The sequence below is a fragment of the Xyrauchen texanus genome, chromosome 11 (genome assembly GCF_025860055.1).
Source record: "Xyrauchen texanus isolate HMW12.3.18 chromosome 11, RBS_HiC_50CHRs, whole genome shotgun sequence".
NCBI classification, from domain to species: Eukaryota; Metazoa; Chordata; class Actinopteri; order Cypriniformes; family Catostomidae; genus Xyrauchen; species Xyrauchen texanus.
Genome location: NC_068286.1, coordinates 2,472,122 through 2,490,016, shown reverse-complemented (window position 1 = coordinate 2,490,016; position 17,895 = coordinate 2,472,122). Strand labels below are relative to the sequence as shown.

Here is a 17,895-nt window from a genome sequence, read left to right as displayed (position 1 = left end):
CCCTATCGTCATTGATGATTGGATAGATCATTTGAGGCAGTGCAGAGTATGTTAGTCATAAAGTTTTTTAACACACTGTGAATATGAAGGGGAAAAAAACACACAACAAGTTTGCATCTTGAGCAATTTACAGAAACAGTTCAAGTTCAAAGTCATCTCATGAAGAGATGTATTATTAGTATTATTTTATGAAGAGTCTGGGTAATCAACCAGGTTAACTGAAGTAGGAATCTTCTTGTAAACCTTTAACCCATGTAATCTGATCTTCTTACCTTATTTGTGATTTGTCTCACATGTTCAATCACATCCGCTAGAGGTCGCTGTTCCTCTGTGTTTAATACTGAGTGAACGGTGATGGTGGGAGGGGCCAGTAAAGCTGATCATTACTGATAAAGAGCTGAATAAAGAGGAAGTAACTAAAGCAGACAGATGTAGAGACAGAGAGAGACACACAGAGAACATTGAACTTAAAGAAGACAAACATCCTGTGAGGAGAATCAGAACTGCTGTGAAGCTGAACTCAACTCACAATGAAGATCTTCCTCATCTTCACTTTCTACCTCATCTCAGGTCAATACACTTCTCTTACAGTATTACAGCAATCCTGATGAATTCTGTTGATCATTCTACACCAAATGACATGTACTGACAAACTGTAATCAACAGTTCAATAGCTGCTTATTTGTGGAGGCTCAACTGGCCATAAAAGTAATGACGATAACAATATTAATATGATTGACAGGTTCAGTGAGATGCTTTGATGTGATTGGATATTCTGGAGGAAGTGTTCTTGTTAATTCCCGGATGTTTTGGTGTGATAACTGTTTTAAATACATTGAGAAATATGACCCATACAGAAGAATTATACAATATAAGAAACATCATCACTGGATTACTGAAGGGAGATTCACTCTGTTTCATAATAATAATGGAAATCTCATGATCTTCATCAAAGAACTGAACACAACAGATGCTGGAAGTTACCGGATGGGGTTTAATAATCAGAGGTTCATTGAAATTACATTGAATGTGAAAGAGGGCAAGTCATTTGATTGATCTAAATCATTTTATAACTAAACAAATAAAGATACAGTTTAAGACATTTGTTGTTACATGGTACAATATTTATCATAATATCTTGTGTATTAAAGATTCATGTTGTGGGAAGTCAAAAACTGTGACTGTGAATAGTGGAAAAACTGCCGAGTTCAGCTGTGAATATTCACAGAATCACAAATATAACAGGAAGACAATATTCAAAGAAGAACAAAACTCTATTAATGAGGAGATCTCCAGCATTGACACATGGAAGAAGAAAGGAAGATTCAGTATTTCTGATGACCGAGATAAACATTTCTTCATTGTGAGAATTACTGATGTGAAACCAGATGATGGAGGAGTTTATTTATGTGCAGTTCAGATCTACAGACACTCGTACAGTTACTCCATCATTACTACAACTGTTCATCTACACATTATGAGTGAGTACAACAAACCCTCAATAAAATCCAGTACAAATTTTGAGAGTCTGTGTTTGGTGCTCTTGAATTTACAGTTTATACTTGAATAGATACATTAGGTTGATTGTGTCAGATCTGATGAGTTGTATAATGTGATATTTGTGATTGACAGATAAAGTGGGTTCATATAGAGTGAGCGGTTACTCAGGAGGTCAGATCATCATCAAGTGTGAACACCCTCAGTACAAAACCAACCCCAAATATATCTGTAAAGAATCAGATGAGGGATGTTCTGATGTTAAGTCTGCAGGAGTTGAGAATAAATGGATGGAAAATGGAAATGTTTCTTTATATGATGACACCAGAGGAGGAGTCTTGATGGTGTTCTTTAGAGATCTGAATGCTGGAGATGCTGGAACATACAGGTGTGGAGTCAATGTGTCTCAATATACTGACAGAGTTACTCAAGTCACGCTGGACATCAAAGACGGTGAGGAACTTGAAATACTCTCCAACATGTCTAAAAGTATTTGTTCTTATTTCTGTTGATGTTTTTCATGTTTTGTAGATACTTCACTGGTGAAGAAGACAATGAAATCTGTTTATGTTGGTGAGGAAGTGAACATCATCTGTCAGATCCCAGAGGAACATGAAGTCAGTTCAACACACTTTTGTAAAGAGGATGATGATCACATCTGTCAAACTGTCACCACATCTGAAGTGACACAAATGAGTTCTTTATCTGAGAGAAATGAAGCAAGAGTTTTTACTGTGAGCATCAGTAATCTGACAGTGAGAGATGCTGGAGTTTACTGGTGTGGAACACAAACCAGTGGAGAACATCTGACCTTCATCTCTCTGACCACTGAAGTTCAACTCAAACTCATCAGTGAGTAGAAAACAATTTACTCTGAACAAATAAAGCAAAAATTATATCTGGCATACAGGACACCCCAACCCCAAGTGGAGAAACTTTTCACGAATATATGCAAATTGTAATGCAACAAAACACAAACGTATTGTGAGGGAACACAAAACTAATCCCAGGGAACTTAAAACTATTTCAGGAAATAAATACACTTCTATCGGGAAGACACGCAGGCTTGAGTGAAGTTTGAGATGTCATTTATTTGATAGATTTAAAACGGGAGGTGATGTCTCTCTCTTTGGCGTAGGCCCTGTCCGGCAGTCCGAGGGAGTTGTACCCGGTACCGTCATGTCCTGCCGGAGATAGGAGGCAGGGGCGAGGAGCCTACACCCCCTGCGGGACAGGGCTCAACTGGTGGTGGTGGGGAGGTGGAGGTTGCAGTGTTAGCACACCGAAACAGCAATGTGATAGATTGTGAGCGGACTTATAAAGCATTGGCTTACGTGCGATTGGCTAGGAGTTACCCAGCTAATGATGTGATGATGTACACCTGCTGTTCTTCCCGCTAGAGCTACGCTCCACTTCCATTCCCTGTCTTCTAAGTAGCTCTGTATATTTTCATTCTGCACAGTGGTGGCCAACATTTTCCAGGAAATCAGTATCGCGATACTGATTCCCACACTCGCGATACTGGACACACACTCGAATCACAAACTCAAATGTTGATTATTGATTTGTGTGCAAGACTGCCGTTGAGTAAGACAGTGTCAGTCACTGCAGGAGCTTTTACCTGTCTTACTGTTACTGCTTTCCCATGATGTGAAGCAGCTCCATTCTAGAATCACGGAAACACTTCCCTCTCATTTTTGGTCAATTGTTCACCAAGTGGTTTAAAATGTAAATCTCCAGCAGTGGCGTGCTGTTCACCTAGTGTAGGGCAATGAATTTAAACTTTCAAAATGTCAGCAATCTAGAAACATGAACACAATATATGTTACCGCATAATCGACAAAAAAGTATTTGAGAGGGCTAAATTGGCCAATATAACATCACTGTCTGACTCCATCAGCCATTCTGTTTTACTATCTTTAACTATCAAGTATATTTGTATTTTAGAGGTGGTGCAAAGTAACGAAAGCAACTTGATTTGAAGTTAATAAGATAACATGTTTTAAAAAACTTCTAATTTCCAGATAAAGTGGGTTCATATAGAGTGAGCGGTTACTCAGGAGGTCAGATCATCATCAAGTGTGAACACCCTCAGTACAAAACCAACCCCAAATATATCTGTAAAGAATCAGATGAGGGATGTTCTGATGTTAAGTCTGCAGGAGTTGAGAATAAATGGATGGAAAATGGAAATGTTTCTTTATATGATGACACCAGAGGAGGAGTCTTGATGGTGTTCTTTAGAGATCTGAATGCTGGAGATGCTGGAACATACAGGTGTGGAGTCAATGTGTCTCAATATACTGACAGAGTTACTCAAGTCACGCTGGACATCAAAGACGGTGAGGAACTTGAAATACTCTCCAACATGTCTAAAAGTATTTGTTCTTATTTCTGTTGATGTTTTTCATGTTTTGTAGATACTTCACTGGTGAAGAAGACAATGAAATCTGTTTATGTTGGTGAGGAAGTGAACATCATCTGTCAGATCCCAGAGGAACATGAAGTCAGTTCAACACACTTTTGTAAAGAGGATGATGATCACATCTGTCAAACTGTCACCACATCTGAAGTGACACAAATGAGTTCTTTATCTGAGAGAAATGAAGCAAGAGTTTTTACTGTGAGCATCAGTAATCTGACAGTGAGAGATGCTGGAGTTTACTGGTGTGGAACACAAACCAGTGAAGAACATCTGACCTTCATCTCTCTGACCACTGAAGTTCAACTCAAACTCATCAGTGAGTAAAACACACAATTGAACTATAATCTTTCATGCAGTAAAACCACCAGAATGTGTTGAGTTGTGTATTGTCTATATGCCTCCAGTATTTGGTCATGAAGGAGAATCTGTCGAGATCATCTGTCCGTATGATCCGATCTATAAATCAAAGTATCTCTGTAAGGGGAAGTGCTCCACTAGAGATAGAAATCCTCTCATTGAGACTGTGAGAGACCAGAATGAGACCAAGACTGACAGACTGACTCTGAATGATGACATCACAGCCAGTGTCTTTACTGTGACCATCACTGGACTGACAGCAGAGGATGCTGGGAAATACTGCTGTGCAATGACATTAGAAAGAGGCGTGAATTATCTTTGCACTCATCTCATCATTATCAGGAAACAAGGTGAGGGACATGAACAACTCAATATGAATATTACTTGTGTCTGAACTGTGTGGAGTGACACTGATGTTCTTTTCAGAGCTGATCTTGAATCAGTCTGAAGGAGACGACATCTCAATCAAGTGCAAACATCATGAAGAACATCAGACATTCTTCTGTAAAGGACATCAAGCCTCAATGTGTGTAAAGGATGGAGTTTCATTGGAGAGAATCAGAGATGATGGATTGTCTTTAAGTGATGAAGCATCTACTGGAGTCTTTACTGTAAACATCACTGATCTGAGACAAGAGGATTCTGGGATATACTGGTGTGGATCTGATGTCATCACTAAAGTACATATAAACATCAGGAGGGGTAAGAGAGTTCATTTATTTACATCATCCTTGGCACAAGTTTAAATGAAGTTAATAAATGAAGGTTTGGGAGGAATCGAATCAACTTTAATCTGTAGAATAAATAAGCCGCTGTTCACCTCTCTCTTGCGACTGTCCTGACATCTCCCCATCTCCATCCCCTATTTTAAGAGTTCCTGCTCTATAGCTTTCCTAATCTATTGACTTGTCCCAAAAGGGGGTCTCATCCTCGAGCCCCAGAAAGCCACAATATACCTGATAATAATGCCACGTCGTGTCAGATGTGTGTTTGTGTGTTTGTGTGTGTCTGTGAATAGTGGTAATAAGATGATAAAATGATAATAATATAAAGAAGAAAATCAGTACAAATACAAGTTTTGGACATTTTTAGGGCTGTAGAGTGAATCTATCTGTGTCATATGAAAATATGGATTTGATTTATTAGATTTTTTGGTATAAAGTTTCTCATCATTTCTGGTTGTGTGTTGTGTGTTGTGTGTTGTGTGCGTGATGAACAGACGGTTTCACACCAGCTGAAAACCACAGAAAACTGCAGAATGTTCCGGGTCTTTAGTCTTAGTTTGACTGAGAACATTGAACAGACTTATTCAGGAAACCCACTGTGTGACCACATGGCTAAAGAAACAGAGAGACCTGTAAAAGAAGTAGATCACAGGTTGTGCAGTTCTGCAGAAGAGAGATTTTGATTGAAGTCATTTTTACTGCAGAGTGATTCAGATTCAAATATTCTCTCGTGATGATTCAGAAACATTCAGTAAAACTAATCAAAAATCATCTTCAAAGAGAGATCACAGATGATCAAACAGTGTCACTAGAGATATTTTAACATGTAAACTCTCAAATGTTCAATAGAAATGAATATTTAAAGAATATAATATTTATCATTTAAACACACGTTCAATGTGTTCTGAAAGTGAAAATAAAAAGAGTAAAAGATTATCCATGTGTGCTTTTTAAATTTCTCTTTTCCATAATAAAACTGAAAACAACAAGCCCACAAACTTCATCAGAAACAGAAACAGGGTCAGTGGTGGCTCAGTGGTTAAGGCTCTGGGTTACTGACTAGAAGGTCAGGGTTCAAACCCCAGCACCACCAAGATGCCACTGTTGGGCCCTTGAGTAAGACACTTAACTCCAGGTTGCTCTGGGGGGATTGTCCCTGTAATAAGTGCACTGTATGTCACTTTGGATAAAAGCATCTGCCAAATGCGTAAATGAAAATGAATCGAGTGACACTTTACTTTTGCCTTTAATGTTGACTGTAAATTGGACATGAATGTTAAACATTTTAATATTTGTTTAACTTTTATTAAAGTATCTCTGTGTTTTTCTGTAATTATCACAGAATTATTTCCAGATTTCTCCATCATCATCATCATCATCATTTGTGTGTGTGTGATTCTGCTGCTGATTGGAGGATTCATGATGATTGTGTGTAAATTACCACACAACAAGAGACAAGGTGAATAACAGACACATACACACACACACACACAAACACACACACACACACACACAAAACACTCTCACACACACATAAACACACACACAAACACACAAAAACACACACAAACACTCACAAACACACCCAAAAAACATAAAAACACAAACACTCACAAACACACAAACACACACACACTCACACAAAACACACTCACACACACTCACACAAACACACACACTCACACAAAACACACTCACACACACACACACACTCACACAAACACACACAAAACACACACAAACACACATACAAACACAAAAGCACACACAAACACACACAAAACCCACACACACACACACACACAAACACACACACACATATACACACACAAACACACACACAATCACACATACACACTCACAAAAACAAACAAACACATACACACAAACTCACACAAAACACACTCACACACACACACACACACACTCACACAAACACACACACAACACTCACACACACACACACACACACACTCACACAAAAACACAAAAACACACACAAACACACATACAAACATACTCACACAAACACACACAAAACAAACACACAAACACACACACACACACAAACAATCACAAACACACACACACTCACACAAAAAACACAAAAACACAAACACTCACAAACACACACACACTCACAAAAAACACACTCACACACACACACACTCACACAAACACACACACACACTCACAAAAACACACACAAACACACATACAAACATACTCACACAAACACACACAAAACACACACACACACACAAAAACACACACAAACACAGACACACACAAAACCCACACACACACACAAACACACACACACACACACATATACACACACAAACACACACACAATCACACATACACACTCACAAAAACAAACAAACACATACACACAAACTCACACAAAACACACTCACACACACACACACACACACTCACACAAACACACACACACAACACTCACACACACACACACACACACTCACACAAAAACACAAAAACACACACAAACACACATAAAAACATACTCACACAAACACACACAAAACAAACACACAAACACACACACACACACAAACAATCACAAACACACACACACTCACACAAAAAACACAAAAACACAAACACTCACAAACACACACACACTCACAAAAAACACACTCACACAAACACACACACACACTCACACAAACACACAAAAACACACACAAACACACATACAAACATACTCACACAAACACACACAAAACACACACACACACAAAAACACACACAAACACAAACACACACAAAACACCCCCCCCACACACACACACACACACACAAACACTCACAAACACACACACAAATATATACACACACAAACACACAAACAATCACACACACAATCACACATACACAAACACACACACACAAACAAACATACACACACTCACACAAACACACACACACATTTATTTGTGTTTTCTGTATGTGTGTTCTCTTACTGATCTCTTGATTTGGTGTTTTGGTCATTAGAAAGCACCTCAACATCAGACAAGAGAAAGAGAGACACAAATAGAACGGTGAGTAACAGTGTGTGTTTTGGGAAAGGGGGGTTAACAGAATTCATATGGTGCAATTCACGCTCTTATAGTAAATGCTTGTATGTTCTCTTTGTTTGAAATCTATATTTTTCTGTATTTATTTCAGTCATCCTGTGCAGACAGCAGACGTGATTCATCAACTCTTTATTCTACTGTACAGTTTCCCTCAAACTCCTCTGATGGGCTCCTGTATGCTGCTGTCAGATTCCACAAACATGAAGATTCTGTCACTGATGATACAGTCACCTTCAGGAAAGAGGAGATTCACACGGATTATGCCGCTGTCAGTCACCGCACAAGACTGAACTAATTCTATTATAACAGAGATTACAGATAATCAATTCCAAGGGGATTTTAAAATGCATTGTGATATTTGAACATTTGATTTGGCTCACAAATATTTAGTAAAAATGACCCATAATGGAATATTAAAATAGAAATAATTCCAGTCAACAGTGTGTTGAATCATGAGAGACTTTAATGTGTTCATGTTGCTTCCTTTTACATGTTTGAAACAGCAACTGTCAGACATTCATCAGTGTGTGCAGAGTTTGTCTTCTCAGTTTATATGAAGGTGTGAAAAAACCAGGAAATGCAACACTTGAGTGACACTTACTGCACTGAGCAAATGTTCCACTCTAATGTAGATGAGATGCAGCATCTTTCCCACATATATAGCAGCTCTTAAATACTCACAAGTTTGCCAACTTGAACTTTTGTTCTGCTTTAGATTTGGACATACAAGCGATATTAGTTACAGATAGTTTGCGAGGAGGTCCATTTTTAATAACGTAATCATTTTAGCACATTAAAAACTGTATACATGAACTTGTGACATGAGACTTGTGCTGATGCTGTTTTATAAGTTCAAGTGTGATTTATTGTTAGATTATGCCTTTTCAGATAATGCTTTTCATTTTGAAACTGTTCTTAAGTTTTCTAATTACACATTTTATTCTGACATATCAAACAGTTTGCTATTGTTTTTATCTTGAAGAAGACCAAAACTGTCAACAGAACTGTTCACTGGTCAGTGTGAGAGGAAATATACAAAATGTATTCATGTTTTAAACAGATGAAAGATTCATACATGTGTATATGGTTTCAATTTTTAGTCTATAAAAAGTTAACCGCTTTAGTTAGCTGCTTTATATATATGTGTGTGGTTGCTTGATGTGTTATATTACATTAACAACTTATTTATATGAACTTTTTCACTGAGGGTTGTCCACCGCACCAGTCTTTGAAACTTCCTGTTAACATGAGTTCAGATAATCTATGGTAATTTGACTCCTCCTGCTGGTCATTTTGAGTATTTACAGAATCTTCTGACACGTGGCACAGCAAAGTACTTACATTGAAATCATGTTTTTTCATTCTGTAAATGACTCTCATTATCACATAATGACCTGTTCTTCAGCTACTGTTACCAACATCCCTCTGTACATTTCATCGCATTACACAATTTCAGACTCTGTCTTTACCCTTACCATGACTTTATATCAGTATCTGTGTGTTGTAATTATTCATCTCTTCTCTCCTCTTTTTCCTCTAGTGTTTCTGCTGCCAAGATTGACTCTTAAAGAGTAAGATCTGAAACACTTCAGATTCCAGCAAACTGTTTTAAATTTTCTCTTCTCTTTTCAATCCTCCTCCTCCCACTACCTCCCATTCTGACTGCTGATGAATTTGCTGCATTTTTACTGACAAAGTAGCAAGCATTAGCTTCCTCCAGAAGCTCCTGTGACTCCAGTCCCTGAGCCATCCATTGCACCACCCTCCAAGCCCTCTGTTTCTCCGCCTTCCGAGTCTTCCATGGCTCCATCCTCCAAGTCTTCCATGGTTCCGCACGCTCCTCCAGCGCCTCCTGCAGCACCACCCCTGAACTTCCTGCTGCTCAGCCTCTAGAGAATCCGCCTGCTGCAGCTCTGCCCACTGAACCATTGCCTCCTGCAACTCCATCTCCTGAGCCTCTATCCCAAGTCTTCTGCCCACTCCTCCTCCAGCGGCTTCTGTGAATCCAGTCCCCGAGCCCTCTATGGCTCCACCCTCCGAGTCCCCTGGTCTACGCCTCTCTCTAGGCTCTGCCATCAACCATTGTCATTTTCTTTTTGGGCTTCAGGAGCCACCCTTTCGGGGGATCTGGGTGGGATAGGCCAAGGCGATGGCGTCAACGACCCAGAGGGAAAGCCTCTGTTTTGAGACAGCGTTCCCATTCCGCTGTCCACCAAAGCAGACATAGAGCTGCTCAGAACATATAAAGCTCTTCATGCGGTCAACATAGGTACGCAAAGCTCGCACGGGGCAGTGCTTGCAGGTCCACTACCTGGTCCATGAAGGGGGTCGTATGAACTTTGGGCACGTAGCCCGGTTGCGGTCTTTGGATGACATGGGTGTCTGCCGGACTGAACTCCAGGCAAGTGTTGCTGACAGAGAACGCTTGCAGGTCCCCAACCCTCTTGATGGAAGCGAACGCGATCAGGAGGGCCGTCTTCAAGAAGAGGGCATTGAGCTTGACTGATTCTAACGGCTCAAAGGTGGGTCTCTGAAGGCCTGAAAGGACCATGGAGAGATCACTTGCAGAAACGAGAGCACTGACCCGACTGCGCATCTCTGCAGGTCTTCAAATGGGGAAGAAAACCAATTTGCGTACAAGCGCCACTTTAGGGCGTAAAGTTACCTGGTAGAGGGAACTCTTGCTTGGTTGATCATGTCTTCGACAGCAGGTGGTAGGCCATTTAGATGTCCAGCGGCCAGAATTGGAGGTTCCAGAGGTCTGGGTGCGGATGCCAGAGGGTGCCCCGTCCCTGAGAAAGAAGGTCCTTCCTCAGGGGAATTTGCCAGGGAGGGGCTGTCGCGAAAACCAAGTCCATGTGGGCCAGTAGGGGGCCACAAGAGTGACTTGTTCCTCATCCTCCCTGACCTTGCACAGCACCCTTGCAGGGGCCAGCTGTGTGACAGCACATCTGTCCCGAGGGGAGCTTCCACTAGGGAGTACCAGAGCAGGCAGTGGGAGGTCTCTTGGGAAGTGAACAGGTCTACCTGTGCTTTGAAGAACCACTCCCAAATCAGCTGGACTGCCTGGGGGTGGAGCCTCCCCTTTCTGCTGAGCATGCCTTGTAGCGACAGTGCATCCGCTGCCGTGTTTAGGTTGCCCGGGATGTGATACAATGAAGAAGTAATTAAATGAAGAAAAAGGTAACACAAACTCAACAGCAGTATTCTGGCAAATAAGGCACTACACACAGAAAAGAACCAACTCAGGAGCACACTTGACGAGACGTGTGGCATTCTCGTGGGCACTGGACAATGGCACCTTCCTAGCAGACATCTGCAGAGCAATGGGCTGGGAAACACCCAATACCTTTATGAGATTTTACAATCTCAGGGTTGAGTCGGTCTCGTCCCGTGTTCTCTCAGGTCCGAGCACATAGAATTTGGGAATGTGGAACGTCTGACCAGGTGTTCTGCTTGCACATAGCGCCTTTTTTTCATTTGCATTGCGCTATTACCGCCAGATAAAAGCAGGTGATATAATGAATTTTATATAAGCAAGATGTTAGTGTACATTTCCTATCGATCATATCAGCAGTAATTCATCAAATAATGATCAAATGATGGAGAAGAGTGTTATAACCTGGCATAAATTCAAATGCGTGGTATAATCAAGTGCACTTTTGGCTTGTTAAAGAGATGATTTAGATGTCTGGATCACAGAAGTGATGCTCTACAGTCACGGTATTGTTTCAGATCACTGTAATCGTCTGCATCCTCTCCTACTGATGCAAAACATTTGTTCAGCAGTGATATTGTGAGTGCCAAATAAGGAGATTTAAAATCCCTAGATTGAGTTGATGTAATTGGTTATTTTCACAAAAGAACTGAAATATGAACCTACAATATCTGGTGTTGAGATACAGTGTAGTTTTAGGAAATGGACATCTGGGCATGGTTTTCAGTAGTACAATGATAGATAAATGAATATCCACAGTTTAATGTGTGATCCCATGTTTAGCTCATTTTAATGATTCATTAAACATTATATTAAAATGTGACATATCTTGTAGACTGAAAATATAAAGAATTGATGAAAATGATCCTTTTGTTTGGAAATCGAATTGCATGCATCGTTGCAGAAACTTTAACCTCAGCTAGAGGTCGCTGCTCCTCTGTGTTTAATACTGAGTGAATGGTGATGGTGGGAGGGGCCAGTAAAGCTGATCATTACTGATAAAGAGCTGAATAAAGAGGAAGTAACTAAAGCAGACAGATGTAGAGACAGAGAGAGACACACAGAGAACATTGAACTTAAAGAAGACAAACATCCTGTGAGGAGAATCAGAACTGCTGTGAAGCTGAACTCAACTCACAATGAAGATCTTCCTCATCTTCACTTTCTACCTCATCTCAGGTCAATACACTTCTCTTACAGTATTACAGCAATCCTGATGAATTCTGTTGATCATTCTACACCAAATGACATGTACTGACAAACTGTAATCATCAGTTCAATAGCTGCTTATTTGTGGAGGCTCAACTGGCCATAAAAGTAATGACGATAACAATATTAATATGATTGACAGGTTCAGTGAGATGCTTTGATGTGATTGGATATTCTGGAGGAAATGCCATGTAAATATCATGTTTCTTTTGCTCTACGTTGATGTTCATTTTCAGGTTTTTCTGTAATTATCACTGTGTGTTTGTGGGATTTATTTCCAGAATTCTCTGTGATCCTCATCATCATTTGTGTGTGTGTGATTCAGCTGCTGATTGGAGGATTCACTCTGACTGTTTGTAAATTAACACACAACAAGAGACAAGATGATGCTTCTCTGAATGCTGTGATCTTTTCTCAAAACAGCCAGTTCTCCTACGAGAATAAATATCAGCGTGTCTCTGTGTTTTATGTTGTTAAATGTTCTCAAGAGATGATTCTGTGATTATTACTGAATGTGATTGTGTATTTGATGTTTGTGATATTAGAGGTGATCTCATCATCAGACAGGAGAGAGATGAGAGACAGTGAAGTGGTGAGTCTGTGTCTTCATACACGGAAGTTCTTGTGAGATCACCGCACAAGACAAAGTCAATTACCTTTACAAATGAATCATCATTAAAATGACCTATATTTGTGTTTCATAGTTTTAAGAGACAAGTTGTATTTTTTTTTGTATCTTTTCTTTAATCAGAAATTCGTAACTTAATACTTCACGTGGGCACGTTTTGCACCCTCTGCAGCATGCACTAAAGAGGCATCAACATGACATGCTCTTCAGTTTGTGGTTTCCTTTTGTTCGTGTTTTTCATCTGCGCTTTTGACCATATTGACAAACAAGACTTTGTGCATTTGTGTTACCAAGAAACAGGAAATAGAAGTTTCCACTGCAAACACGGTGTACCATTTGAACAAATATTTTTTTACAGAAACACTCTCAAAGTCATATTACTGTAACGATGATTTGTCACTGCAATTCTTGAAAAGTGTTCAAAAACAGTTAAAATTAGTGCAATGATATTTCAGCATACAAACATGCAATGTGATGAACGCAACACTGCGGCACATGAAACATGGTTGCCAATGCTTCTCTAGAGTTCTGTTGGCTTTTATTCTGTCACACAGCTGAAAAACACATGAATTAAATAAATGGTAGAAAGCAACACAGACAAACAAACATACAGTTCAAGAAATCTCATGAGAATGAAAGTCAGATTATCTCTACATCTGTGACTATTGACTTCCTGCTTGTGATGTGTTTGTGCATACAGTAAGTCAAAGTGAGCTCAGGGGGTTTTCATTAAAATTCTCTCTGATCACTTTTTATCATTCACACTAAACACACAGTCACTTGAGGTGTCAAATTTAATCATCTGGCTCCATCTAGAGGAAAATGTGAGTTAATGTCTGCTGAAAGTCTTACTTTTATATATATTTATATATATTAAATACAATTCTGAGTACAAATCACATGATGGTCACATAATAGTTTAGTAAGTTGAAGGGTGGTTAAATGACCCCAGTGGTACTCTCTAGTTTCTCATTATTTACCATTTACTCACTATTTCTTCATTTTGTGCTGTTAAACTTTCCTCAAGCGTTTTTCTGAAGTTTGACTGTCAGCTGCTGTCCATGGTGCTGAATCTACAGCTGTGTGTTAAAGTGACAGGACAGCATTTCTCAATCTGCTCCCACAGCTTCAGTGCATATTTAACATGATATAATTCAGATCATAGAGCCTCTAATAATGAACTGATGAGCAGGTCCAGACAGAATCTGCAGATTTTCTTCTTCTTCACATTTTCAGTGCAATTTCTGAATGTAAATCTGCAGAATTGTACTTAAGGGATTTTAGCATAGTGAAATGTATGAATGGAGATGAGAGTACACTCTTGTTGGAAGCTGAAAGAATCCTCAAATAGCCAAAATATTTAGTAAACAAACATTCAAGCGGTGGTGAATGTACAGAGTCTGTCTGGGCCTGCTGGTGAGGTCAATCGTGTATAAGATACTGTAAGAGAGAGGCAGTACTGTGGGACTCCAGCAGCAGTACAGACAAACACTGTGGTAAGAGAACTCATTTTCAACATGATTGTCATCTTTAATACACGAGACGAGGCTACAAAACTGAAAGAAAACTTTGAAAACATACATAGTGTGAGTAAAATGTGCTCTGCCAGATGAAATCTGTTAGTAAACGCTGCTCTAGAGTGCTTTTAGAAGAAAATTAATAGACGTAACAAGTTAATTTTGGATGTGTTTCATTCAGATGTGATTAACTCTTGTGCCCTATTCCCTCTGAAGACTTTACTATCCACTGTGAGAGCTTTGGAGGGCTAAAAGGTGTGGGGTTAAAAAAATAAAAACAAAGGGATCATACTCTTTTATACACTGGAAATATGGAGTGGAAATGCAAAAACATTTAATTTGCTTGAGCTAAGTGCTGCTCATATTCATCTTAAAATGAAAACAAGAGATTTTTTGCAGAGTCTGGGTATTCAAACAGGTTAATCGAACTAGCAATCTTCTTGTGAAGTCTTTTACCCACATTTCACATAAAAAAATCAGACCTGTTTACAGTCCAGCTGGAATCTGTATTACATGTTCAATCACATCCGCTAGAGGTCGCTGTTCCTCTGTGTTTAATACTGAGTGACTGGTGATGGTGGGAGGGGCCAGTAAAGCTGATCATTACTGATAAACAGCTGAATAAAGAGGAAGTAACTAAAGCAGACAGATGTAGAGACAGAGAGAGACACACAGAGAACATTGAACTTAAAGAAGACAAACATCCTGTGAGGAGAATCAGAACTGCTGTGAAGCTGAACTCAACTCACAATGAAGATCTTCCTCATCTTCACTTTCTACCTCATCTCAGGTCAATACACTTCTCATTTAGTTCAACTGCAATTGTGATTATTTTTTTCAATCTGTTAATACAGTAATTAACAGAATTTCATGGTAAAATTTGAGTGATTTTTAAATACGTACTGTAGGTCTGGAAATATTCTGTAACTGGGGACAAACTACTGATTTCCGTGTTTCCAAAAACAATTTAAATCTGATTGACAGGTTCAGTGAGGTGCTTTGATGAAATTGGATATTCTGGAGCAAGTGTTCTTATTGATTCTATGAGTCCTTGCTCAAATAACTATCAGAGTCTTCAAAAGCAATCTCAGGGCCGGTGGAATGACCTCATAGTTAATTTTAAACATGATCAGTGGAATAATGAAGGCAGATTCTTTCTGTATTGCAACAAAAATGTAAACCTCATGATCTTCATCAGAGAACTGAAGACACATGATGCTGGAAGATACCGGATAAGGACTTCGAGAATAGATTTTATTCAAATGGATTTGAATGTGAAAGTTGGTGAGTCATTTTGATATTAGAAATACATGAGAATTTTTTGAGTATTTGGTTACAGTTTATAATTAGGTTCTATCAGTTAATATTAGTGAGTGTATTAGATATCATAAACTAACAATGAACAATCTACAGTGCATCCGGAAAGTATTCACAGCGCTTCCCTTTTTTCACATTTTGTTATGTTACAGCCTTATTCCAAAATTCGACAAACAATACCCCATAATGACCATGTGAAAGAAGTTTGTTTGAAATTTTTGCAAATGTATTAAAAATAAAAACAATCACATGTACAAAAGTATTCACACCTTTGCTTAATACTTTGTTGAAGCACCTTTGGCACCAATTACAGCCTCAAGTCTTTGTGTGTATGATTCTACAAGCTTGGCACACATATTTTTGGGCAGTTTCTCCAATTCTTCTTTGCAGGACCTCTCAAGCTCCATCAGGTTGGATGGGGAACGTTGGTGCACAGCCATTTACAGATCTCTCAAGAGATGTTCAATCGGGTTCAAGTCTGGGCTCTGGCTGGGCCACTCAAGGACATTCACAGAGTTGTCCCGCAGTCACTCCTTTGTTATCTTGGCTGTGTGCTTAGGGTCGTTGTCCTGTTGGAAGATGAACCTTCACCCCAGTCTGAGGTCCAGAGCACTCTGGAGCAAGTTTTCATCAAGAATGTCTCTGTACATTGCTGCATTCATCTTTCCCTTGAACCTGACTAGTCTCCCAGTTCCTGCCGCTGAAAAACATCCTGCCACCACCATGCTTCACTGTAGGGATGGTATTGGCCAGGTGATGAGCGGTGCCTGGTTTCCTCCAGACATGACGCTTGCCATTCAGGCCAAAGAGTTCAATCTTTGTTTCATCAGACCAGAGAATTTTGTTTCTCATGGTCTGAGAGTCCTTCAGGTGCCTTTTGGCAAACTCCAGGTGGGCTGTCATGTGCCTTTTACTGAGGAGTGACTTCCATCTGGCCACTCTACCATACAGGTCTGATTGGTGGAGTGCTGCAGAGATGGTTGTTCTTCTGGAAGGTTCTCCTCTCTCCACAGAGAAATGCTGGAGCTCTGTCAGAGTGACCATCGGGTTTTGGTCACCTCCCTGACTAAGACCCTTCTCCCCCGGACACTCCATTTGGCCGGGCGGCCAGCTCTAGGAAGAGTCCTGGTGGTTCCAAACTTCTTCCATTTACGGATGATGGAGATCACTGTGCTCATTGGGACCTTCAATGCTGCAGAATATTTTCTGTACCCTTCCCCAGAACTGTGCCTCGATACAATCCTGTCTTGGAGGTCTACAGGCAATTCCTTGGACTTCATGGCTTGTTTGTGCTCTGACATGCACTGTTAACTGTGGGACCTTATATAGACAGGTGTGTGCCTTTCCAAATCATGTCCAATCCACTGAATTTACCACAGGTGGATCAGTGGAAACAGGAAGCACCTGAGCTCAATTTTGAGTGTCATGGCAAAGGCTGTGAATACTTATGTACATGTGATTTTTTTATTTTAATACATTTGCAAAAATTTCAAACAAACTACTTTCACGTTGTCATTATGGGGTATTGTTTGTAGAATTTTGAGGAAAACAATGAAGTTAATCAATTTTGGAATAAGGCTGTAAGATGACAAGTGAAGCGCTGTGAATACTTTCGGATGCACTGTATTTTTCAGCATTTATAAATCTTTGAATTCAATTGTTCATTGTTGGTTCATGTTCATTCATAGTGTATTAACTAATGTTAACAAATACATTACATGTTTATTTTTAAAATCCATCAGTATATGTTGAAATGAACATTAACTGATATAAAAAATTATATAAAAGTATTTTTCATTGTTAGTTCATTTTAATGAATGTTTTTAACTTATGGCAATAAATGTAAACTTATTGTAAAGTATTACTGAGAATTTTAAATAACATTTAATGAATGATCTT

At 39.5% G+C, this 17,895-nt stretch overlaps 1 protein-coding gene across 1 annotated transcript in view; it reads left to right on the top strand.

The window, feature by feature from the left end:
* Positions 1-939: 939 nt before the first annotated feature.
* Positions 940-17,895, top strand: part of LOC127651998 (uncharacterized) — an 80,443-nt gene continuing 63,487 nt past the window's right edge. The window contains exons 1-4 of the mRNA XM_052138062.1: positions 940-1,039; positions 1,152-1,481; positions 1,633-1,950; positions 2,029-2,349. Of these exons, the coding sequence (XP_051994022.1) occupies positions 940-1,039; positions 1,152-1,481; positions 1,633-1,950; positions 2,029-2,349 (1,069 nt within the window). The remainder of the gene's footprint in view (positions 1,040-1,151; positions 1,482-1,632; positions 1,951-2,028; positions 2,350-17,895) is intronic.